At 57.3% G+C, this 24,347-nt stretch overlaps 2 protein-coding genes across 2 annotated transcripts in view; one reads left to right on the forward strand and one right to left on the reverse strand.

Moving 5' to 3' along the window:
• PGS1 (phosphatidylglycerophosphate synthase 1) overlaps nucleotides 1–14,942 on the forward strand; it is a 16,619-nt gene extending 1,677 nt beyond the window's left edge. Inside the window, exons 3-11 of the mRNA XM_026036837.1 lie at nucleotides 2,841–3,030; nucleotides 3,562–3,639; nucleotides 4,710–4,809; nucleotides 5,297–5,486; nucleotides 5,788–5,966; nucleotides 6,858–7,391; nucleotides 10,839–10,987; nucleotides 12,576–12,718; nucleotides 14,375–14,942. Of these exons, the coding sequence (XP_025892622.1) occupies nucleotides 2,841–3,030; nucleotides 3,562–3,639; nucleotides 4,710–4,809; nucleotides 5,297–5,486; nucleotides 5,788–5,966; nucleotides 6,858–7,391; nucleotides 10,839–10,987; nucleotides 12,576–12,695 (1,540 nt within the window). The 3' untranslated portion in view covers nucleotides 12,696–12,718; nucleotides 14,375–14,942. The remainder of the gene's footprint in view (nucleotides 1–2,840; nucleotides 3,031–3,561; nucleotides 3,640–4,709; nucleotides 4,810–5,296; nucleotides 5,487–5,787; nucleotides 5,967–6,857; nucleotides 7,392–10,838; nucleotides 10,988–12,575; nucleotides 12,719–14,374) is intronic.
• Nucleotides 14,245–24,347, reverse strand: part of DNAH17 (dynein axonemal heavy chain 17) — a 26,716-nt gene continuing 16,613 nt past the window's right edge. Inside the window, exons 55-80 of the mRNA XM_026036838.1 lie at nucleotides 24,069–24,230; nucleotides 23,711–23,944; nucleotides 23,471–23,635; nucleotides 23,300–23,395; nucleotides 23,001–23,218; nucleotides 22,610–22,817; nucleotides 22,346–22,461; nucleotides 21,979–22,171; nucleotides 21,670–21,905; nucleotides 21,464–21,586; nucleotides 21,107–21,311; nucleotides 20,769–20,933; nucleotides 20,544–20,684; nucleotides 20,292–20,462; nucleotides 20,072–20,194; nucleotides 19,605–19,798; nucleotides 19,385–19,533; nucleotides 19,114–19,241; nucleotides 18,624–18,851; nucleotides 18,092–18,283; nucleotides 17,520–17,699; nucleotides 17,038–17,220; nucleotides 16,463–16,645; nucleotides 16,202–16,345; nucleotides 15,509–15,734; nucleotides 14,245–14,556 (exon numbers count right to left, since the gene is read on the reverse strand). Of these exons, the coding sequence (XP_025892623.1) occupies nucleotides 14,309–14,556; nucleotides 15,509–15,734; nucleotides 16,202–16,345; nucleotides 16,463–16,645; nucleotides 17,038–17,220; nucleotides 17,520–17,699; nucleotides 18,092–18,283; nucleotides 18,624–18,851; nucleotides 19,114–19,241; nucleotides 19,385–19,533; nucleotides 19,605–19,798; nucleotides 20,072–20,194; nucleotides 20,292–20,462; nucleotides 20,544–20,684; nucleotides 20,769–20,933; nucleotides 21,107–21,311; nucleotides 21,464–21,586; nucleotides 21,670–21,905; nucleotides 21,979–22,171; nucleotides 22,346–22,461; nucleotides 22,610–22,817; nucleotides 23,001–23,218; nucleotides 23,300–23,395; nucleotides 23,471–23,635; nucleotides 23,711–23,944; nucleotides 24,069–24,230 (4,611 nt within the window). The 3' untranslated portion in view covers nucleotides 14,245–14,308. The remainder of the gene's footprint in view (nucleotides 14,557–15,508; nucleotides 15,735–16,201; nucleotides 16,346–16,462; nucleotides 16,646–17,037; nucleotides 17,221–17,519; nucleotides 17,700–18,091; nucleotides 18,284–18,623; nucleotides 18,852–19,113; nucleotides 19,242–19,384; nucleotides 19,534–19,604; nucleotides 19,799–20,071; nucleotides 20,195–20,291; nucleotides 20,463–20,543; nucleotides 20,685–20,768; nucleotides 20,934–21,106; nucleotides 21,312–21,463; nucleotides 21,587–21,669; nucleotides 21,906–21,978; nucleotides 22,172–22,345; nucleotides 22,462–22,609; nucleotides 22,818–23,000; nucleotides 23,219–23,299; nucleotides 23,396–23,470; nucleotides 23,636–23,710; nucleotides 23,945–24,068; nucleotides 24,231–24,347) is intronic.

Genomic DNA, 24,347 nt, shown 5'->3' on the forward strand with positions numbered 1-24,347 from the left:
GCCGCGCCGCGGCCTGCTCGCTGCTCGGGGCCTGCCCGCCGTACCGGGGCCTGCCCGCCGCGCCGGGGCCTGCCCGCTCCCCGGGCCGGGCTCGGGCAGCCGCAGCCGCTGGACGAAGCGCTTGGCCCGGGCACGGGCTGGTGCCGGTCCCGCTGCCGCCCCTTGCTGGTGACCCGGGGCCCGCGCTCGGTTCTCCCCCAGCCCCGGTATCCGCTGCCCCGCCGCAGCCCCGCGCCAGGCCTCGGTCCCGCTGGACGGGGAGCCCCGGCAGGAGCGCAGCGGGTCCCCCCCGCAGCGGGTCCCCGCGGTGACGCGTGGTCCCGGTTTCACTTCACGTCCCGCTGCGGGTGACGGAGCGGCTCACGAGGGCACCGAAACCGCCGCGCTTAAAATAGACCGCCGAGAAAATCCCCTCGATTATATTTAGGCGCAGATTTTTAAGCAGAAAAGGTTGGAGCTGGTTCCTCCTAGTTCTGTTTTCTCTTTCAGGTTAATACGTGGGGAGGGTTTCCCCTGTGCCGACGCTTTCGGCTTCTCCGAAAGCTGCTCTGCTCTGCATGGAATTTTGGTCATTTCCTCCTCACGGGGCCGGTTTTGCGCGTGCCCTTGCAGGGGCCGCGCGGCCCTCGCGCTGCTTCGGGGCAGGGCTGCTGCAGAGGCTGTTGCTATGGCTAGCACAAAGCAGTGATTTACTGGGGCATGATGAACTGCTTAGGCGTTCCGTGGTTAAGGCTCAGTATTCTGGTGCTGCATTGCAGGCTGGATGTTCGTGGCTATGGGCTTTATCTGAGAGGCGGTGGGGAGCCCCGGCACGTGTGGATGAGCGCACGGTCAGGGTGCGGTGTTGATGGGGCGGCTGCAGCCGCGCTGGTGCCGCGGCCGGCCCCGCGGCGTGCCCTGCGGCGCCTCCTGCTCCTGCTTTCCTGCCCCTGGCCGGGACGGAGCTGCCGGCTGGCGTGGCAGGGCCTGTGGTGGCTCCCAGAGCCCGTGTGGTTAACTGGCTGGTTTGACTGGTGGAGTCAGACGGAGGCTCTTTATCCACCGTTCCTGACTAGTCATGCTCATGCCGCGTGTAGCTTGCAGGCGTTCTGTAGCGGGAGTGGTTGCAGGGAGCAGACTTTGTGGCCCGCGATGGCCGCGCGAGCCCCCGCGCGTCCCCAAGGGGCTGAGCTGCCCTCGCGGCCGGTTCGTGCAGCCACGGAGCCGCCCCGGCTGCCGCGCGCCTCCGCAGGCTCGCACGTGGCCGGGGGCCAGCAGCGCTGCAGGGAAGTGCTTTATGTATCCGCTCGTATGTACATTGAAACATCTGTGCTTCTTTCCCTAGTTCTTAGCAGCCCGTCCTGGTAAACTGCATAGCTTACGGTTGTCAGCCCCGAGGCTGGCCCACGTGATCTGCTGAAAAAGCCCATCCTAGGAATTCTTGCACAAACTGACTCAGTTTGTTGCGATGAATAGGCTGTGAGAAACTAGTGGATTTTCCGGGAAATGCAACTGCAAGCTGTCTGGCTTCTGCGTAGGGTGTTCGGAAATCTTGTGAAGATCCAGTGTTTTATCATGAAACAAACGAGTGAAATCATCTTCCTGGAATCTGTGGTCACTTGGGCTTTGGATTGTGGTAAAACCTAAAAGTTCCTTGTAACAAATTCTGGTAAAGGCCGTAATCAAGTTTCCTCTTGGTATGTGGTCAATGCAGACTGCGTCAGGAGGGCGCCCAAGACGGGACGCGCTCGCAGGGCACTGCTCCCTGGCTTCTGCCCGCTGGAATTGTGAGCCCGTGAGCAGGAGCTGCCCACGTGAACGGCCTTCTCTCGGGGCCGGGGAGGAGGCTTGGCCCCTTCTCTTCCATTCCTGGATCTCGTGGGACTCCCGCTGCTAATTGCGCTGCGCTGTGGTTTTGTCATGTGGACGAGCGCTGCCAAGGGCTGCGCACGACTCGGAGCTCGTGCAGAGCGCGAAGCCTCCCGCGAGGAGGGGCTGCCCTCGCCTTCTTGTCAGCCCCCCGGGCAGTCGGTTACCCTGAGCGCCAAGTTGCTTCTTCCCCAAATGACTTCAAAGCAGTTAAATCTGTTCTGAAATTTCCTTTTGAAGAACGAGCTTCCTGCTGTTGCGCTTACAGTGACCTAGTAGCTGGTGAGCGAGATGCCGACATTCCCCTGGGGTGCTGAGCAGCCTCTGGTGCCCCCGGTGCTGGCGCCCGCACCCGCTGTGGACCTGGCTGCTCTGCTGGCGCTTGCCTTTGGCCACTGCTCGCCTTCTCAGTCGTACCCGGGTGCGTTTCGGAGGTTGAGTTTCTTGTTTCATTAAGGCACTTTTAGAGTTGTATGATTTTATTTTGTCTTTAAAGTGTCTTTACCTGAAATGAGAGCAAGCGTCTTGAGCGCAGCCGAAGGCTGTTAGAAATGAGAGTGGCTGCTGACCTTGGCAAAACTGGTGCGCGAGAGAGACAGTTAGGAAGCGACTGGACGCAGGAAGAGCTCATACAACAGCAGCACCAAACATCTGATCTGTGGTTAATCAGAGAGTTAACGTCCTCCGTTCCTGCGGCCTCTAGCTCGTTTCCTCCCCAGTTTTCCTGCTCTGTTGAAAGAGCCATATTTGCTGCCCTCTCCTTCCATTGCGGAGGGTATGCGGTGATGTAAATTGGGTTCTCCCACCTTTGGCTTTGCTTTTCTGGGTTTGGCTTTTGAGACTTTTGTGGGGATTATTGCAGGGGAAAGGCGTTCTGGCCGCTGCGGCTCCCTGGGGTGTCAGCCCCGTTGGAGCTGCATTTGGCGTTTGTACGTGCTGTGGGTTGCGGGAAGCTCCGGCTCCTCACAGCATTGCTCCGGCTCTTTCCACAGCTCGTCATGGCTGCTCCTAGCCCCTTTGCTCACCTCTCCCGCTCCTGTGGTCACAGCACCCCCCTGCTCCCTGTGTCCCGAAGGAGCACACAGGTTCCAGTGGATCAGGAATCTGGTTCCGGAATTCGGCATCTCCAGCTCTCACGTGAAGGTCCTTTCGTCCCCGGCTGAATTCTACGAACTCCTGAAGGCGAGTGGTGTTTGGAGCAGGATTGTGCCACGGGACGTGGCCTTGCAGGATGCGGGCAGGATGGCAGCCACGGGCACCTGGAGGTCGCTGCTCCCCTTCCACTGGAGGGGTCTGTGGGCACCAGCCGGGCTGAGCCCGGGAAACCTCCGCGAGGGCAGAGCCTGTGCGGGCGCCCGTTGTGCGGCTGCACCACCTCTGAAATAACAGCAGGCTCTCCGGGAGCGCCGAGCTGCCTTTCCCGCAGCACATTCCGTGCTGCCGCTCAGCTGGCACTCGCAAGGAGAGCTCGGCTCTGCCCTTGCTCTGCTCTTGGGCTGGCAGCACAGCAAGAGGCTCCCTTGCTGCGGCCTCGGTGCTTGGCTCTGCTCTTGTGCTCTTCGAGTGAATGTGGCTTGAGGTGGGGGGGCTGTTCTGTTTGCCTGAAGAGATCCTGCTCGGGGCACCTGCGGGATCCATTCTGCATTGTTTCGTGAGCTGCTCGTGCTTGCAGAGACCAAGGCTCAACCTGAATTTACTTTCTGTTGATTCCAGGCGCAGATAAAAACAGCCAAGCAGCGAGTAGTGATGGCTTCATTGTACCTGGGAACGGGGCTCCTCGAACAGGAGCTGGTGAGTGTGGAAAGGGATCGGGAAGCAGAAAAAGGGAATACACAAAACACCTGCCTCTGCAAAAACCATCCTGTTCCTGCAGGTACAGGAGAGCAGTGTGAGGTGCAGTTTGCAAGCTTGTAAGACTTCCGTATATGGAGTCTCCTGGTTTGACTTTCTGCTGTCCTTTGAAGTTACTCTCTTGGTTCCTGGCTCTATTCTTGTATTTGAGGCTTGGTGTGAAGCAAGGGGAGGAATTTGAAAGGGAGACGGACAGAGTTTTTACCATAAACTCAGTACAAAACTATGGAAGCACTGAACATTTTCACAGGATAATGAGCCTGGATCCTGCCGGCTGTTAGGAGTCACTGACATAGTGTTCTGAGAGTCTTGCAGGGGTGTGAGAACGCTGATTATTTTGTTTTATCCTGGCATTTTTCCTTGAACATGATTACAGTTGTAGTATGCTGTGCTGTTGTTTATCCTGCAAATACTGTATGTGGATGCAGTACCAGCTCTGCATTTAAGGCAGAGGTCAGTTTTGCCTCATATCATTTACCTTTTTATTCATTTCCTGTCTTTCTCTCTAGAAACAAAAGCATAAGTCTGACCTTGGACAAATTTGTATGTAAGAATGCAAATTCCAAACCAAGGTCAAGATGGACAGAGTTCTCTGGCCTAGCCTGGGCTTGGACACAGGATTTAAGTTTTCATGTTGCCACCAGGCTCATCATGAAGGAATAAAACTGCCTCTGCATCTTTTGTGAGCTCCTACCAAGCTTTCTGTTTGATAATGGAAGCCTGTGATTTTTGCAATGATGCTGGGGCTCTTTTTCCTGCTAAAATTAATTGCTATTCAGAGGCTTGAAGATTGCTGTATGTGTTTATGAAATGAATGCCCTTTATTTTTGCTTTGAGCTGTTAGGATGCCAGTGCAAAAAATGCCAAGTGTGAGCTAGCACATCTGTGTGACTGGAAAAGTTTCCAAAGCCCGGTATAACTATCGTGGCCCCAGGCCACCTGTTTCCCAGTGCTTGCCCTGTAAAGCGTTATTTGCTCTTCCTTTACTGAGTAGCACGACCTCTGTGCAGGTGGATTGCTTAGAGGAAGCGCTGGAGAAATCGCTGCGAGCAAAAGGGTCCTCTGACCTCCGAGTGTCCATTCTTCTGGACTTCACCAGGGGCTCTCGGGGTACGTGCTGCGGTGCTTCTGCTGCTTCAGATGCTTATTCTTGCCGTCGGGCTGGGTATAGATGGTCAGAGCTGGAAGATCACTGGGCCCAGCTCTGCCGTGTCCCCAGTGCCTTTTGCTTGCGCAGGTCTCCTGCCAGTAGTGCACATGCCCTTATGGTTGTGCACTTTTACGTTCTTTTTTTTGCGCTAAAGGAAGGTGGGAAGTGGTGGAAATAGCAGTACACTTAACCTGAAACTTCTGTGGTGACTCTGTAGCGTGTTACTAGTGCTGTGTGTGACCTGCTTGACTTGAATGGTGTCAGTCCTGCCCAGTAATCGTTTCCAAGGCCCATTCATCAATGAACTTGGGGTAGATTTTAATAGTAACACAATTGCAAATGAAAGCAATTAAAAGTGTAAAGTGCTAGCAAATGAGGCAGGAGCTCATTGTGAAAGAGGCTCTGTCCCACGTCTGTGGTCCCGTCTGAATCGCAGCTCTCTCCCAGGCAGGAGGAATTCTCGCACGATGCTGACCCCGCTGCTGCAGCGATTCCCTCACCACGTCCGTGTGTCCCTCTTCCACACTCCAAACCTGCGGGGACTGCTCAGGCTGCTGATTCCAGAGCGTTTTAATGAGACCATTGGGCTGCAGCACATCAAGGTCTATCTGTTTGATGATAATGTGATCCTCAGTGGGTAAGTCTTGCCTCTTTAGGCTTTTCTGTGATTAATTTAGCTGAGGTTTTGATGCAAGATATGCGTGCTGCTGATTTTGTCTGCTTTTCATTGTTTGCCTCTGGTCTTGCCGTGGGGCAAGGATAGTGATCCTATCAGGGATTCTGGTAAGTGTCCTGGTGTCAAGATTCAAACGGAAATGGGCACTTTGTACTTTGGTCTTGTGTGGGGAGCGATACCAGTACAATGGGCTGGGGCTCTCGGGATCCCATTGCCTACACTCTGCCCAGGAACTCAGCTCTTTTTTTGTTCTCTCTTCTAGTGCAAACCTCAGTGATTTATACTTCACCAATCGTCAGGATCGCTATGTTCTCCTGCAGGACTCCCCTGAGATTGCAGACTTCTTCACGGAACTAGTGGATGCAATTGGAGATGTGTCTCTGCAATTGCAGCACGATGATACGGTCCAGATGATGGAGGGGATGGTGCATCCGTACCAAGGTGGGAGTGAGTCTCCTTATCTGGTCCCATGATAAAAACCAGAGTAGGGGAATGACAACAGGAGTGTTCTTAAGGATAACTGCAACTCCCTCCACTTTAAGCTGCTGAATGCTTGACTGTTGATAACTGGCTGTGGTGAGACCTGTTTCTATGCCATCCACTATTAAAAACAGGATTACTTGGGTTTTGAGACTGAATCTGTCTGTGTCTTCCTTGCACAGTGGCTGTCACCAGCTAATCTAATGGAAAATACAAAGCACAGAAGTTCCTCCACCACCTTCTGACTGCTGTTTCTTCTTTCTGCTATTTACATTCCAATGAGAATGTACATATCTTGCAAGGCTCTTACCTAGTTTTTAATTGCTGAAGTCTATAATTCTAGATGTTCTGTATGTTCATGTTCTGAAAGTTTCATGAATGCACTGCTATTTCTGGTAATTAGTGCTTAGTAGTTGAGTCTGTTCTGGGAATTCAAATGAATATTGAATTAGGAGACTGAGGACAGGGGTTAAAGCGGCAGAGAGGGGGATCTCTGGCAAGTCGGTTGCGTCACAGCAGGTTTTGTCCTTGCTCGTGCTACATTCCAGTTCATTCCTGAAATGTGGAGTTTTCAAGGGTCGCAGTTTGACCTCGGCCTGGATCTTTGCATTCTCAGTGGATTTTGGAAGTTGCTGCTAGTCACATTTTTTTACCCTTCTCAAAATTGATGTTCCTCTGTCGTGGCTTGTTGATTTTTGGAACATGAGTTTTTGAAACTTAGGAAAAAGTGGTGTGATCTTTGTATGAGCTGCTTTTTATTGTGATATTGATGTCCTCGTAGTAGTTTTTCTTGCTGCCTGTACTCTATGAAGGTCTGTACCTTGACAGCAGTCTTTCGTGCTTCTCCTGCAGGGGACAAGACAGCTTATTGCGAGATAGCAAATCAGAAGGTCATGGGAGTGATCAACTCTGCCAGGACACGCCAGGAACTCCTCCATGCAAAGACTTTGCACAGCAGCCAGGAAGGCAGCCGTTTGTTCTCCCAGCAAGACTCTCGAGCATCTGGGGATCAAAAACCAGAACCTGACACCTGGATTTATCCCTTAATCCAAATGAAACCCTTTGGGATCCAAATAGATGAAATGGTCACAGAGACACTGCTGACAGAGGCTGAACGGGGCGCCAGGATTTATCTTACCACTGGCTACTTCAACCTGACACAAGCTTATATGGACCTCATTCTAGGCACTAGGGCTGAGTATCGGATTCTTCTGGCCTCACCAGAGGTGAATGGTTTTTTTGGTGCCAAAGGGGTGGCAGGTGCCATTCCTGCAGCCTATGTTTACATTGAACATCAATTTTACAGTGAGGTCTGCTGCCTTCACCAGCAGGAGAGGGTTCAGCTGCAGGAGTACTCCAGGCCTGGGTGGACTTTCCATGCTAAAGGTAAGATGGCCTGTCCCAAGGGGACTGGTTTGGAGAGCGTTTGTGCTTTTACACGTGTTTGATTGTGAAATGGGCAATGGGAAGCCTGGGGACTGAGCCTAGATTTAACTTCCCAAATACTCACCCAAAATTCAAAGCACTTGGCTTGCATAAATCTGGAAGATTTGTATTACTCAGTGGGCAGCTGTTCCAAGTGCTCTCTTGCGTCTGGATTTGTGATTCAAATGGAATCCCAGGGATTATGTGAAGAGAGTCCCTAAGACACTGTCGGCTAACAGTTCTGACAAGTCAGTTTGGAAAGAATCTGAGCAAAAGCTGAGCTCTCCTCTGGCTTGAAATAGCCTCATCTTGTGCCATATTATGCAAGGTGTTTTAACCAAATTGCTTTATCCCTCTGCTTAATGCTGGGAAGAGGAAATGCCTCGATGTGAAAGAGGAGGAGGCATCATCTGGTCAGGCTGATGACAGCAGTAGCAGTTGTGATTCAGTTTCTCAGTTTCCTGTGTTTCACTCACAAGTTCCTTCAACGAGAAGTGGCAGCTCAGGGTGAGACACTAGCGCAGGAGCTGCAGCTGGAGCAGTTCGTTGGTCCTGACTCCCCAGTGTTCCTGGTTCTGCTGCCTCTGGGGATGATCCAGGTGTTGAGGGGTTTGTACCAACTTCTGTTGCTGTGTGCAGGAAAGTTCAGCATAGTGAATAAAAGCACTCAGGTGTCTTCTGAGAGGCAGAAGCAGCCTGGAGGGGTCTCTGTAGAAGACCCCAGACTCTTCTTGCTTAGCTTGACTTCCACAACATTGCTGCGACCCAGGCATGGGTCTGTTCCCCTCACTGCTCGTTGTCCCTTCTCTTTCCTTCCAGATAACTCAACTCTCACTCTTCATACTTTCTACCCAATAGCAAATATTTGATTACTTGATCATTGGCTTTAATGATGAGAATAGTTTAGGAAATCAGCCTAGGTAAGTCTGATGCCTATGGCTGTGAGCTCACACCTCTATATATGTTTAGATTCCTGCAGTCCTCACAGTAGCCGGGGCACCTGTCCTGCAGTGCGAGCATGGGCTGAGCGCAGCCTTTCTGGCCCTGTTCCCCGGCATGTGCCCTCTCCCTGGTCTGCTGGAACCTCCTGCTGGGCTTGCTGGCCCCAGGACCGTGTGGCGGCCGTGGCTGTTGTCACCCCCATGGCACTAGTCGCTGTGCTGCTTGCAGGGTCCGAGGGGCACTGTCGTTGTGTGCAGTTAGAGCAGCGGCGGACGCGACCCCTGCGCCAGCGCCACTTTGTCCAGAGGCTGTGGCCCGCAGTTCTTCTCAGTTTGTTTGTTTGAGGATATTAGCTGTTAATGATTGTGGGAATGCCTCAGCGCAGCCTGCTTCCTGCAGGGCGCTCCAAGGGGGTTCAGCGGGCTGAGCAGGCCTCCCTGGGCTAGAGGAAATCAGCGTCGGTTTGTGGAGCGCTCCGGCTGCAGGGCTTCTCGACAGGCCCCGCGCTGTCGGTAACTCTGTAGGAGCAGTAAAATCCTTATCTGGGTGCAGAGGTGCCTCTGAGGAGGCGCCGGGCTGGAAGCGGCTGTGATTTGTGTTCCAGGAAGCGCCCGCTCTGTGGTTTGCAGGTTCCTCTCTTGCTGGGCACCGCTGACTCGCAGTGGGAATTGGTGGTTTGGCTCGGGCTGGCCTGGGAGGCAGCACCTCAGCCCCGCGCTCGAGCCTTGGCCATCGGAGGGAGCAATAGCCGCCTGTCCTGGAGCGCCCGGTGCAGGGACACAGGGTTGGGGGCTGCTGTCCTCCTGGCCCCCACTCCTTGGAGTGTCGGGGGATTGGCTTCGAGCTCCCTTCTGATGCACTTGTCCTCTGGGATGCTTCCTTCATCACACATCCTTTTACAGGAGATTGCAGCACATGTGAGACGGGATGTGGTGGGGGGGAAAAGGAGAAAGCTTAGGGACAGATGGAGGGGGGCTGGACACGAAGTCCACCCTCGCAGGGCCCGCGCGGTCCTTAGCAGCAAGCGGTGCACGGACTGGCTGCTCGTGGGCTCGCACACCGCCAGCCTCCTGCGTGGCCTGGCTCGTGGACCCAGGCCCCGACGCTGCGTGCGGCCCCGCGGGCACCTCTGAGGGTGCAGGAGAGCCCCGTGCGCCGTGCGGAGCGTCCTGCTAGGCGGACCCGTGCTTGCCCTGCTCAGTGAGTGCCCGGCGGGACGTGGTGCAGCCCTCACGCTGGCCCTGCTCGCGCGGGTATATCCCACGAGACAGGGACCCTCCCGTGCTGGTATCGGGTGACAGAATGCCACGCAGGTGGCTGTTTGCTCTGAGATAAACCTACATTACTGCTATTGAGTGGTGGCTGGGAAGTGGCACTTCCCTTTCTGGAAAGGTGAGTCAGTGTTTGAGCAAGTGCCTCCAGGTGGCCATAAAGCCAAGAGCAGGGGAAGGACGAGGGCCCTGCATCCGTGTGGGAAGCGGCAGGGAGCCTGTTCCCGGGCAGGCCTGTCCCGGCTCCGGGAGATGCCGGCATTCCCGCGCCGCCTGCGGAGCGGCCCTTCCTTGGGCTGCCGTGTGGGGCGAGAGGCAGAAGGCGGCGGCGCGGGCGGCACGGAGCTGTGGGGGCGGGCGGAGGTTACAGGAACCGCCGCTGAATCGGCAGCCTCTTACTCAAGGCGTTCTTGGAAGCGCTCCGGGGCTGGGTTAGGAAACCTGCTGCTATTTTCAGGCCTAGGTGTTTTTTGTGCTGCAGTTCCTTTGTTGTAGCCTTCGTGCGACTCGCAGCAGGGCTGAGCCGGGTGCCGTCCGCCCAGGGGACCCTCCTGCCGCTGCCGTCCCTGCTGTGTCACACGGGCCTCGAGCTGCTGCTTCGGGGCCTTGTGAGGTGCTGGGGCCACGTGCCCGCCCTTGCTCCGTGTGCATGAATTGCAGCCTCGCGGGCAGCCAGGCGGGCAACGGGGACTTGCTGCCTCGAGCGGCGCAGTAGCCCCTGCCAGGCGGGAGAGGCCTCCTCGTGCCGCTGCCTCCAGCCCTCTTGGGGAAGGGACCGGGCGCCCCTGCTGCTTCAGCTCGGGCTGGGCCGCTCCTCACTGCTCCCCTGCTCTTGTCCAGGGTAGGTTTTGTCCACCTTGCTGCAGAATAGCCCACAACTTGGTCTGGTTTCAGTGTTTCTGAGATGTCCTGGTGCCAAATGACCTCTGCCTTGAGGATGATGGTGACTTGCTCTGCTTTGTCTTTGGGGACGGCTGTGCGGTGCAGAACGTGCCCCGGTGGTGCTGAGCGTGTTGCCAGCCCTGGCACGGCGCACCGGAGCCGGGCATACGTGTTGCTGACGGCTCCCTTTGTCACCTTCCTTCACGGTTACTGTAAACCCTCCCTTCATTTCTTCCAACAAGAGCAATTGTTTGTGCCCCCCAGGCGTTTCCTTTGCTGCGGCACTTCCTCTCTTCTCCCGTTTTTCCTGCAGGCCTCTGGCTCTACCTGGCGGGGAGCAATCTTCCCTGCCTCACCCTGATCGGCTCTCCCAATTTTGGCTATCGCTCCGTTCATCGTGACCTGGAAGCGCAGGTTGCAATAGTGACAGAAAACCAAGCTCTGCAGCAGCAGCTCCACGAGGTGAGTGGCCGGGAAGGTGGCGACGGGCTGCACGCTGTGCTCGCTCGCGTGAGGGATGGCCATGATGCAGCGGCAATAAAAACCTACAGCTACGATAATTCAAAGCCTTCTCCAGCATAGGAAGCCTCAAGGAGCTGTCAGTTAAGTGACTATTGATGAGCTGCCTGCTGCGAGTGCCTGTTTCTGGGAAGCAGAGGCCATAACGGGAAGGAACACGTGTCCCCGGTGCACCCGGTGCGGGGTGCCCTGCGTGTGCAGGGCGCTTGGCTCCGCGGCGCAGCCCCGGCACGCGGCGTGGCCGCTCACTGCTTTAATGCTGTAGACATTCCAGCTTGTCAGTGTTCGTTATTATTAGTACTGGGCAGCGCTCTAGCTGCCTCCGTAAATCCTGACCGCTGCTCCACTCCGAATGCTCTTCTGGAATTGCCGTCATCCCAATAGCTCCTCGCGCAGTATGCGGTGCAAAGCAAAGTGCTTTGATGCTCACGTCTGTGATTAAGAATCTGAAAAATGCGTTGTGTTAGACCGAGTCCTGGCACAGGGAGCCTCAGTTGTCTTCAAGATCAATGGGAATTGCCCTGTTGCATCAGGGCTCTTCCACTGAATGAGTCAGACCATATCTTATCAAAAACAATTCTATTACTGGAAGAATTGCTTGAATATTGCAATTCATATCTTGCCTCTGCTTGTTTCTAATGGAAGGGGAGAATCAATGAAAATATGACAGAGGAATTTTGTCCAGTAGTCCTGGAGTGATGTAAATGAAAGGACTTTAAACTGTTGTGTTTGCTGGAAGCTGCCTCTGAGGGTGCCTATCTTTTTACTACTTTGTGATCTTAGTTCAGAAAATGTCATTTTCTACCAGGGTAGTGAAGCCTCCACGAGAGCCGCGTGTTTCCTTCTGCAGGCAGCCTGGCACCCGTCTGGCCGTGCAGCCGGAATGTCCTTTCAGCCCTATAAACTGCTTAAACATTCAGGTTTTTCCAGTGGTCAGATTCCAAAGAATCACGACATATAAGAGGACGTTCTGAGCTTTTATTTTTCTTCTCTTTCAACTTCTACCTCTGCTCAAACAGCTGCCTTCACGTGCTGAGCGAACATGTATTACCATTATGATGGTTCATTTCCTACTTCAGCAGTAATTGTGTATGCGCTGAGGAAGCCTAAGTGTTTCTGGTAATTTAGTTGAAATCATGACTGCACATTCATTTGAAAACAGAGCGCTTGAGCTGTGTCTAGAAAGAGCAGCGTAAACCAGTCTCTGGAGATTAAGATAAGGTTTCCTTTGCCGGCAATTGCACCTAGGGATTTGGGATTTTTCTGAAGCTCCAGTTTAGCTCTAATTTATGCAGAGCAGGAAAGAGGCAGAATTGTCCACCTTGGCACCCGTGGAGTTTAGCTTGCGGGTTTCCCGGGGCCCGTGATGCAGGGACGGTCACTAAGGGCACAGGCAGCAGCAGCTGCTGGGAGGGACGCAGGACCCGGGGCCACTTTTATCCGGGTTTGCCTCCTCTAGAGGCCGTTGGGTTAGAGAGGATGTCAGCTGAGGTCTCCGCACTTACTGGGAGGGTGTTTCTTTCCTTTGCAGGAGCAGGAGCAGCTTTACCTCCGCTCGGGCACGGTGTCGTCGTCAACCTTCGAGCAGCCGAGTCGTTATGTGAAACTGTGGGTGAAGCTGGTGACACCTCTGATTAAGAATTTCTTTTGAAAGAAGAAATGCTACGGATTTGGGTGAGTGGCTTGCTTTTTTTTTTTTTTTTTTTTAAATGGGGAACCTGTCACTTGAAATAGTCATTGCTTGAGCTCTGTCTTGGTCTTAGTCTGCTAACATTTCTGGAAAGGGCAATGACAGAACAAATACAGGGTATTTCTCATGTATAGAAGTAAAACTTCCACTTTTAAAATGTCCCTTTCAAAATGTTGAGGAAAGAGGCGGTGTATATTTTATCTTGACCAGCTAATGGAAAATCCTGTGTGAGGGACACAGCAGGAAGTCTTCACCTTAGCAGTGCAAGCTGGGCCTCACCATGTGCTCCTCGTTTGGTGGTGCACCCGAGGAGCTTTGCTTTACCTCGCGAGTGCTGCTCGCCGGTTAGCGGGGCAGCTCCCTGTGGCACTGCCAGCTCTGCGGCTCTGCTCCCAGCAAGGCCCCGGCCCCGGAGCCCCCGGCTGCTCCTCACCGAGGTTGAGGAGCTCCTGGTGCCAATGGGGTTTTGGTGCTGGCTGAAAGTGGGAAGCCCAGCCCATAAAGTGTGTCCTGAACAAGCTGGGTGGGAGGCTGAGTCCCGAGTGGGTGAGAGCACAAGCTTTGGCTGCCTGCGAGGTTTTGCTGTTGGAATAGGTGTAATGTGTTTTGATCTTTTATTGCCACAATTGGGATTTTTGGGGCTTGAAAAGGCTGAAGGTAAGTGTAGGGCCTGATGGAGATTCATTCAAAATGGCACTGCCTTGGGAAGAAACAAGCAGCTCTACCTGCTTCTGGATTTTTGTTTGTTTGCTTTGCTATTAGCAGAAGCTCCCAGCAGCAATCAGGGCAGCTTGGTGCCATTGGCTGTTTTAGAACTGAATGTTCACGGGCTTTATGGTATGGGAGGATTTTAGAGAATTATTTAATGCAAATGGGATAGTCATTGGCTGCCATATGGTGGCAGAGCAGCTCTAATGTCCCTTGAGTTGGTTCTTCTGGTTTGAGAGAGAGAAAAAACGTATGTGGGGGCGGGTAATGTAGGGTTCAAATCTAGCAGTGGGAGGAATCCTACACGTCAGCCTTGAGCTGAGTCAGCTGTGAGCGGGTGCATCCCCAATGAGGAAGAACCCTTGTCTGTGTGGGAGAAAGGTGAGTGCTACAAGGTTCATAAAGCCGACCTTGCATCTGCTTCTGTGCAGTAGAGGTGCTGGTTGTGCTCCTGTTCCTTCCTTGTCTGGTGGTAGCACCTGGATATTTCCATGCAGGAAGGTTTAGTGTGCGCGTGGCCGTGGATTCCTGCTCAAGGCTGGCACTGAGTGGCCAGACACGCAGCTGTGAGGAGGCAGCGCTGCGAAGGAGAGGAAGGCACATGGCTGCATGCAGACGCTCGGTTCCGCTCCCTTTAGTGCCTGGCCCCGGACCTGCCCGTAACCATACAGCACCAGTTGAGAATAGCGTCCGTCGTGAGAAGCTCCGCGCGCCCTCGGAGGCTCCCCATCGATGAGCAGTCCCACCACTGGCTTTACTGGTGCTTTGCTAAAGTAGTTCTGGGACACACAGACTTGGGCTAAGGAAAACAACTTTATTTCTTGGGGCAAGTAAAAGCAGCTGGTGTTTTCCATAGCCACTGAAGCCTAGATCTGTAGGAGAAGAGCAACAGCAGCAAGAATCCACTTAGCTGCCTTTTCTTTTGTCTTCAGGTTAAAGGTCCAGACATAGGTGGGACCTCGCATCCGAGTCTTGTAGACAGGACACTCATAGATGTTCTTGGTGTCCATACGGTCCACAGGGATGGCTCTGATGAAGATGACGGGCATCATAGGCGTCAGCTCCTTCAGCCTCGCATCCGCAATGACTCCAGAGGGGACGTCCCAGCGCGCGCCTGCAGCGGGTGGAATTGCCAGGGCAGCAGCTGCCCCGCGGCGGGAGCTGCTGCAGGCGGGAGCTGCTGTGCAGGCTGAGCTGCGTGACCCGCCTCGCCTGGCCTCAGTGCTCTGCAGGGCTCATGGTTAGCATCTCACTGTGACTCATGCTGCATTTTGCCTTACTGAGAGGGGGGTAGATAAAGGAGTCCTGCTGCTGCCCCCCGCTCCTGCCCCTGCTTGCATGGAAGTTGTGCAGCCAAGGGTGGGATTTGGCCGCCCTGGGAACTGCCCTGGTCTCTGCTCGTACTTTATCTGCACCCTGCTGGGGCTCTGTCGCATTTCTCCCTTTTTTTTGTTCTGTTTTAACAGGAATTATTTGGGGTTTAAGTTTTCTGATTTCTCTTATTCACGCATCAAATAAAAGCATATCTGTTCACCGTTGTGTGTCCTACAACCAACCCCGTGGTCGGCTCCATCGCTGCGCTGCGCGTTCCCGCAGGCGGTGCCGGCGTTGCGGCGGTGCCCGGTGCTGCCCTCCGGCGGGAGCCAGGGCTCCTGCACCCCCTGCACCCCAAAGCAGCCCCGGCCCCCACGGAGGGGCTGCCCTGGGCGCCCCGTGCTTGGTGCTGCGACTCCAGCCTCCCACATGGGCCAAGTTGTAGCTCAGGTAGAGATCAGCCAAGAGGGAAGGAGGGGAGAGGGAGGGACCAGAGCAGACCTTTCCTTGTGGAAAAAACTCATCCAGAAACAAGGGAAGAGCTTAAGCCACTGCCTTGCTAAGGACAGGAAGTGATAAATTCAGGGTCTAATAGTTTTAAAAGTGGGCCCATTAATTGGAGCTTTTGCTGATTCTGTATAAATCCTAATTTAGTAAGTTGGTCACTATTGATGCTTGCTCAATTTACAAGATTTTAAGGCCAAACTGCACTTTTTGTGCCTGAAGCATCTCCTACAAGCTGCAGTCTTTACCTTCCATGAATAAGCCGTGCACGTAGGAGCCTTCGCGGGGGGGAGCTGTCATATCCTCGCGGTTTTTCTTGGTTACTTCCACGGAAAGACACATCTTGTCCAGGGGCCACTCATTTTTTCTCGCCATCGACTGCATGATAGCGGTGAGGAAAGACTGGGGGTTGAAGAAGCCGGCAAGCCACACGGTCGCGGGCAGCACGAAGTCCGTGGTCCAGACCTCGAGCTCCTGCAAGGCAGAAGGGCAGAGCTCCTGGGGGCGCAGCGGGGTGTGACAAAGGGCTCTTGTTTCCCCTGGCTTTGGGAGCTGCCAGCTGGGCAGACCCCGAATGTCCCTTGTGACAGTGTCAGGCTGCAGCCCTGCGCTGCAGCTGTCGCTTTGGATTGCCCTAAATACTGCTCTTATGTTTTAACAGGGCCGCTTTAAATACAGGGCTTGAATAAATGTCCTCTTTTCTGAGACATTTAAAGTTATGCTTAGATTATCTGGATGTTCTTTTGAAATGGCCATTTACTCTAAGGGTGAACCCTTCTTTTCACACTCCTGCTTTTGTCCTTGTGGTAACAGGTCCTTTCAAGTACTTAAGCTTGAAAAATAAAGCAGTTAGTGGAGCACTCTACACTGTGGGGCGGTTCCTGCTCTTCCGCGGCCTCTGCCACCTGCCTGAGCTTTAACTCAGCCCCCGATGAGCTCACCCTAATGCGGAGCAGCAGGTCTGTGTACCAGGCGCCGAGGCTGAGGAGAGAGGGGTATGCGAAGTGTGTCCAGGACTCGGGCACGCTGTCGTAGAAGAGCGCGTTGGCCAGCTCCTCCATGTCCGACGTGATGGTCAGCTCGCCCTGCGGAGAGGAGGGCGCCCGAGCCCTGCTCACCAACGCGGCTTCCAGCGGCGGCAGGAGCCGCTGCCGGGGCACGACACGGCGCCTGGAGGGAAGAGGGGCCCGCGGAGCACCCACCTTCAGGCCCAGGTTCAGCTCTTTCAGAGAGCGCCTGATCTCGTTGGTCAAGATGTTCATCCTTTCGCACTCCTGGAAGGCGACCACAACGTAGGGCGTCTTATCCACTGCCTTTGCCATGATCTCTGCTATGTTGAATGGCTCTGGTAGCTTCTCGATGATCTCGTCCAGGGCTGCCTTCACCTGCAGGAAACGCCCCGTGAAGCTGCTCTCTCCTCGGAGCGGTTAACTTAGCAGGATAGATTTTTTTCCTGCCTTCCCTGTTTCCTTCTTCCTTTACTAGTACTGCTCATTTCTTTTACTGAGTGCTCTAAGAGCTTAAAAAGCTGCAGCGCTGCTGCCAGCCAGGAGGATAGGGACTGAAGGATGGAATTTGAGTGTAAAATGCATGGTGTCGTGAGCAGGAACGGGGCTTGCTCGGCCTTGGGAGCTGTCAGCAGCCCCGTGCGAGGCCGTTCAGCCTCAGAGCAGCGATGGGCTGGTGTGGTTTCACAAGAAGGGGATGTTTGCTAGTGTTTAATTATACTAATGAGAACAAAGCTGGCAAAGCAGCTCAAATGTAAAGCCATGACTACCTTCTCCTCGCGGGAAACGCCCGCGCCGCCGCCTGTGTCCGATTCTTTGGGCTGCATTTCCAGAACTGTGCGGAACAGCTTGTCCGAGGTGATGGTCAGGAAGCCGATTTCTGCGTTGGGGTGGAGGCCGTACAGGTAGGGGCTCTCGGGTGGCAGGTTCTCGTCGATGTATTCGTGGTACCCCTAAGCACGGGACGGACGCGATGCTCACGCAGGGCAGCCGTGTCTGCCTTGCACAGCTAGCTCACCCTGCGTAGGCTTTTTGCTCCTGCTTACCCACTTACCACCCAGCCACAGGAGTTATAGTCCCGTGAGTGTTTCGTACCTTGAGGCCAGTGGGAATTGGCACAGTGAGTCCATTGCCAGTGGGCTGGAACAGTCCCACTGCTGTCCTGCACCTCTGGGTTTGTGCCGGGGCCCCTCTCTAGCGCTCTCCTCCCCAGCGCATTGCAGCACTGGTTACCTCGTCCGCCTGCTCTTACCTTGTAGTCCAGGTTGGGAGGGATGAGGAAGCCCGGCGCCAGGTACGTCTCGCCCTCCAGCATCTCCACGCGGATGTACTCGCTCAGGTAGGTGCGGCACAGGCGGCGGTCCCAGTCGTCCGTGATGTGGCCGCCGTACATGATCTCCCCAAAGAGGTAGCGGAGGTCGTCCCAGGGGACCTGGACGGAGACGTGTGCTGAGAGGGCGCTGCACGCCGTGCGTGTGCACGTGTGTGTGTGTGTGTGCAGATCGGTATATCTGTGTGCATGCATATGTGTATCTGTGTGCACATGTATGTGCATGTGTGTGTATGTGCACCTGTGTGTATCAGTGTGCATTTGTGCACACCTATGTGTATCTCAGGGCATGAGGAGAAGACAGGCCGTGTCCGACAGGGTTTCTCTTCGGTTTGCCCAGATTCCCCACGCAGGCGCAGCCGTCCCTGCGTCCCATCCCACGCTCCGGCATCCCCCTTGCTCAGGTAGCTGCTGAGCCCCGGGTTGAGCAGCAGCCTCGTCCAGCTACCGAACAGGGTGGCACCGACGTGGGGCTCGGCTGTAGCTGTCCCTACCTTGGGGTTGGCCTCCAGGTAGTTGTAGAGCACGTTGATGGATATGGTGAGGTCGCCGTTGTTGAAGGGGTAGGAGCGGTTCCAGCCCTGCGCCCCGAACTTGCGCCGCTCGGCCACCACGGCGTGGAAGTAGCAGAGTGCGAACAGGATGCACTTGAACTCGATCTCCCTGCTGCACATCTCCAGCGTGTCCTGTGCGCAACAGCGGGAGGGAGTGGCATCCGGGCAGCCGCACGGCAAAGAAAACCGGCAGGGACCCGCAAGGGAATGGGAAAGCAGAGCCCAAGGTCATTTACTAAAACAGATGCAGAAAGTTCTGGTTTTAAGGGGCCCCAAAGCGCAGCCCACAGACTGCAGAGCTGCTGGTGCTGCTGGCAGGGAGCTGCTGTGGCGATTAAGAGCCAGGAAAAAGACCCATGGGCCAAGCAGGGGCTGCAGAAGGTGCAGATCAGGGGTAGAAACGCACGAGAAGAAACCAACTCTGCAGCGCAACATGTCCCAGCCCACAAAAGCGTGGCAGTGGCGTGGGTACCTGCGTGAAGAGGTCCAGCGCCTTGTGCAGGTTGGCGTGCATGCCGGTGGGCGGCTCGTTGGTGATCTTGATGGCGTTCTCCAGCAGCCCCTGCGGGATGATGTGCGTCTCGGGGCTGGGCGCCGGCTCGGCGCTCATGAACACCCTGTAGTCCGCGTGGCTGCCCGTGCTGTAGCGCTCCACCTTCTTGTCCAGCGTGCTCAGCCACCTGGCTACCAGGTGGATGTTCTGCAAGGGGAAGCTGCCTCTTGTCTCCGCTCCTAAGGGCTGCTCTCAGCCGCCGTGTCCCCGATTCCTGGCGCGCCTGCAGTAGCCTCTGCGGCACCACTTGCTATTGCTCAGGCGGCGAGGCCCCACGGACCATTGCTTTGATAGTTGGTACGGGGGGCACAGGAAACCACCCCCCTGTGCCCCTGGGGAGCTGTTCAGAAGGAAGGGCTGGCGCTGGGGCTGCCGGCACGGCAAGCAGCGCCGCGCAGCACCCAGGTACCTGCAGAATGACCCAGTGGCCCTGCTGGGAGGCCACGTCCAGGGCGTTCTCTGCCACGATCTCCTGGCCTTGCCCCAGCGACACGTTGTGGATTTTCCCATTGTCAATGGTGAAGTTCAGCTTCTTTCCTGGGAAGAGGAGGAGAAGAGCCACGGGATAAGACACCTTTTCTTTTAGTGGTAACGTGGAACACGCAGTCACACAGCTCCTGCTTTCACCGAGACCACGGCACACAAGGCCTCTGTGAGCCGAGCAAAGGGCATCTGCTTACCCAGAGCTTCCACGTCCTTCAGCGGGTCGACGCCGGGCGAGAGGATGAAGAATATGGCCGTGGACGGGCTGCTCTCTTCATAGGACTTGGCAAACTCCACGCTCCTGCCTTCCACAAACTTGCTGCCCATCTTCTCCTCCACAAAGTTCCTAGGAAGAGGCCACGGTGCGCGTCAGTGAGGCGGGCGCGCGGGCGGCCGCGGCGCCTCCGCGGCGGGCACCTCACGGCGTAGGTCATGCGGTCGGGGCGCATGCAGCGCAGCATGCACAGCTTCTGCAGCGCCGTCTTGTTCTTCCACTCCTTGGGGAACACCTCCTTCTCGGGCGTCTCCGACTCCACAAACTTCTTCCAGCGCTTTGCCGATCCCTCGATGTCGCTGTCCAGGTTCTTGAACTCGTCCATTTCCGAGAGGACCTTGGGGGCCGGCAGGAGAGATCACTTGTCCCACAGGCCCTGCCGCCCCTTGGGGATTCAGGGCTCTGCCACCACGGCAGAGCTGCTGGCTTGGAGCAGCCCGGCCACATGTCTCCCAGGTGGCAGGAGCTCATGGTGCTGGGCACACGAGGTGGCAGGAGCTCATGGTGCTGGGCCTGGCCCAAGGTCTCCCCATGTCCTCCGGGCTGCTCCGTGGCTGGGGCCGCGTCACCAAGCAGCCCGACGGGACCAGCCCTACGTTACGCGACCCACCTTGATGCCGCCCCAGCCCTGGGACTGCAGGAAGTCCACGGGCGACGTGACGCCGGCCTTGAAGGGGAAGCGCAGCAGGAAGTCCAGCTCCACTGGGTTCACCTCCTTCTTCACCGTGAGCACCTGTCGGGGCTGTCGCTGTCACGGCTGCCCGGGGCCCGGGTGGCGCACGCCACGCGTGCGGGACGGCCGCGGGGCGCAGTGTCACCCGGCATGGTACCTGGAAGGCCACCTGCGCCAGGAAGATGAGCTTGTCCTTCTCGAAGAGCCCCCGGGCCGTGTACATGAAGACCGAGTAGGTGATCTCGTCCGTGAGGTTGACCACCCGCTGCCTGACCTCGTCGGCCGGGCTGGTGCGCTGGATGGCCTTCTCGAAGACCACGTTGAAGGCCTGGGCGGGCAGTGGCTCAGCACGGCTAGTGACCCGGCAGCGGCCCAGCCCCGCACTCCTGGGCCCCGGCTTTGGCTCTACCTTCAGGGAGAACTGGTAGATGGGGTTGATCTTGTTGAGGTCGCTCAGGATGAAGTAGAGCAGCGAGGCTCTTTCCGCTGCCGGCCGGTAATGTTCTCTGGCGACATTTATCTGCATTTCGGTGACCTTGGCTTCCTTCACCTGGGGGAACGCGCACAGGGACGTGTTGGCACCGCCGCCCTGTGCTCCTGGTGCTGCCAGTGCGCAACGCGGAGCAGCGCCCACCTTCTCCTCGATCTCCATGGCCGTGCGCTTCGTGGTCTCCAGGTTCTCCACCAGCGCCGTGTCTCCCAGGAAATCCCCCGACGCCGCGGAGAGCCGGGCGAGCAGCGAGTCCTCCAGCTCCTTCAGGTTGATCTTGAACTCGTTCTGGCTCTTGGTGAGATTCGCCTGCACGGCGCGAGCGCCGCGGGTCACACGGGCCTGCGGGCAGCTCCTGGGGAGCAGCAGAGCCGGCCCCGGCTCCTCGGCTCTCCACTCGCGCCCGGCCTTCCAAGCACACAAGTGCTGGTGCTGCGGGTGGCTGCAAGGCGCCGGTACCTTGCAGGTACCCCCGGCGGTACCTTGAGGCTCTCCAGGTCCGGGCGCTCCTTGGCCACCACGGCGGCCAGTAGCTGGTCCTCCAGCCCGTCGCGTGTCACGAGGAAGTTGATGAGCGTGCACTGCGCCTGCATCTCCGGCTTGTAGTGCGGGTTGAAGTACTTGGTGTGCAGGATGAGGCGGAAATGCGGGTGATACTCCACCTCCTTGTCCCCTATCTTGATGTACCTGCCACACACGAAGACACGAGCTTCACTAAGTGGCATCTCATCCAGACAGGGCATGTGGGGAGGGGACATGGGCAGGGAGATGAGGGACAAGGCCACAAGGACAGGGCGGCCAAGCAGCATCTGCCCGTCGTGCCGGTCGTCGCCGCTCACCGGCCCTTCTTGATGGTGTTCCTGCCCAGCAGGTGGTCCAGCACCGGCTCCACGGTCTCGCCAATGTTCTCGATGAGCAGCGTGTGGCCCTGCGACACGGCCTGCTCGATGGTGTCCAGGTAGCTGCGCGGGGAGCGGGTCACGTGTGGGCACGGGATGCGCCGTGGGCACCGCGGCACGCAGGGGACGGCAGGGGCAGCACCCACTTGCGCTGGCCCAGCCGGATGGCCTTCAGCTCCTGCCCGTATTTGTTCTTGATCCACTTGATGCCCTGGAGCTGGGCATCCACGATGAGCGGCCAGCGCTCGGTGTTGCAGAGGATGGTGGCGTTCTCGGTGGACATGCGGTCGCTGGGCAGCCCCTGGTTGCTCCAGGCCGCCACCTCGGCGTCGTCGGTGAGCAGGCTCAGCGGGTCCAGCTCGGGGGTGATGGGGATGGGCACCTGCCGCCAGGGCACAGGGGCTGCAGGGGACAGCGCGGGGTCCCCGCGGCCCCCCGCCCGCCCCGCCGCTCACCTTCAGCCCGCCGAGGAAGGGGATCCAGTGCTTGTCCATGAGCTCAGCACGGTACTTCTTGGTGAAGTAGCCGACGTAGGAGACGAAGGCGGAGATGAGCAGCACGTCCCCGCACAGCGTCTTCCCCTGCGCCTGGAAGGTCTCCACGGACTCGGCCCAGCGGACGTTTTCGGAGGCCAGACCCCCGACCAGCCTGGGGGTTGGGGACGCGGTGGGGCTGGGCGGCTCCGCACTGTCCGTCCCCCCGTCCTGACCCAGATCTGCTTCACAAACAGCTCCCATTTGGAGGTGGGGATTCTGGCTTCTCCAGGCACCTCCGTGCCTTCCCAAGCAGCTTCCTGTGCCCGGGCAGCCACACTGCTCTTACCTGTTGGCTAGCGTGATGACTCTGTTGGTGGCATCTGCCTCTTGCTGACACTTGATCTTTTCAGCTGTGGCTTTCTCGAACTCCGCCGTGAGAGTGGCCAAGTTGGCATTGAGGTCCTGTGGGGGACACCGCGCTTACGGCTACCTCCTGCACGGACCACACGCCACTGCACCGCGTGTGCAAGCCCCGTGAAAGCTCCTTGCCGTGCGCCAGGACTGCAGCGTCCCCCGTGGCCGGGGACGGCCCGCGAGGGCGCCCACATACCGCGATTTTGTTCTTGATGCGGGTGAGCTTGTCCTGCGCCTCGGCCAGCTCCGCGTTGGCCTCCTCCAGCGCCTGCCGCTTGGGCGCCACGTCGCAGTAGACCTCGTAGAAGCGCACGATGTTCAAGCACCAGGAGCAGAGCCCGGCAGCGGCCGTCGACTTGGACAGGATGGACTCGGGGTCGAAATTCGGGTCTGACTGGTAGGGCCTGGAGTGGGAGAGCAGGGGGCCCCGCGTCACCGCTGCCCATCCCGCGGCGTGGGCCGCTCCAGCCGGGCTGCTCCAGCCATCCCGACTGGGAGAGGTGAAGGAGAGCGGCGCAATCTGCTGTGGTGCCCACCGGCCTCTCCGTGGCGGGACGTCCCGTGGCAGGGACGTGGCCGTGACTCACTTGAAGGCTTTGAGGCAGGCCTCAGGGATGTGCTCCTTGTCAAACTTCTTCAAGGCATCCAGGAAGGTGTCCACCTTTCCCATCATGATTTTTGCTGCTTTCCAGCTTTTATCCTTGGGGATCCTGCCCCCCGGCGCCGTCAGGATCATCACGGCTGCCGTGACGTTCACCACCGCTTGCGGCGGGGACCCGAAGGACTTCAGCTCCGTCAGGTTGTTCTGGAAGGGACGAGGTGGTGGCTCTGTGCCCACCGTGGGGGACTTGGCACCCATCGTCCTGCAAGACCCGGCGTCTCCTACCTTGTTGAGGGTGTTGAGGGCCTCCTGGGCGGCCACCAGCGCGGGCTCTGCCTTCGCCAGGTCAGTCTCGCAGGCACGCTGCTTCTCTGCCACGTTCTGGGACGTGGGGAGGGACGGCACTGAGCGGCGGTGCAGGACGCGCGCCGCCCCACCGCCCCGGGCGCTGCCTACCGTGTTGATGACCTGGACCTTCAGCTCCTCCTCGTCGGCGATGGCTTTCTCCTTGCTGACCTTCTCCGTTTCGACGCCCACCACGTGGATCAGCTTGTCTGCGTCCTCGTTCTTCTGCTTCAGCTCTGCCTCCTGGATGGCCAGTTTGGCCTTCAGGTCGTCCACCTGGATGGCAGGGGCCGTGAGAGCCGCTCTGAAAGTGGGAGCAGCCCTTCCTGCGGGCGCTGGCCCGGCACGCACCTGGGACGCCGTGCTCTGCAGCTTCATCAGGCCGTTCTCCAGCCGGTCGATCCTGGCGATGAGCTCCTGCCTTTTCTTGGACAGCAGGTTCTGGTAGAGCTTTATCTGCTCCAGAAAGGTTTTTGGCGTGGTGTAGTTATAGCGTCGCTCCATGGCCAGGTAGGTCTTGGACATCTCGTTAACGCTCGTGTGGACGAAGGACATGAACTGGCTGATGGAGGCCTTCACCTCCGGCTGTGTGGGGACACAAACCACGCAGTGACTCCACTGCAGCAGCACAGGCGTGAGGTGTAGAGCCCCTGCGGTGGGCTGCACCTCTGGGCACGGGTGTCGGTGCCGCGGGAGCGCGGGCGCGCACCTCGATACCCGCCGTCTCCTCCAGGAAGCGGCTGCTGACGGAGACGAGCGCGTCCTGGGGCCACTCGTGGAACCAGTCGATGGCCGTGCAGCTCACCACGGCCGGGAACTTCCTGGCGCGCACGCGCAGCGTGGAGCCCACGGGCGAGAAGCAGAGGATCACCTGGGCCGGGACACGCATGAGCGCGGCGCCCGGCGGCTGCGCTGGGCCGCCCTGCGCCCCGGCACTGCACTGCGCAAAGCAGCAGCGCCCGCACACCCGGCCTGCGGGAGCCCCTAC

The sequence above is a fragment of the Nothoprocta perdicaria genome, unplaced genomic scaffold (assembly GCF_003342845.1).
Source record: "Nothoprocta perdicaria isolate Ctin4 unplaced genomic scaffold, notPer1 scaffold_187, whole genome shotgun sequence".
In the NCBI taxonomy this organism is placed as follows: domain Eukaryota; kingdom Metazoa; phylum Chordata; class Aves; order Tinamiformes; family Tinamidae; genus Nothoprocta; species Nothoprocta perdicaria.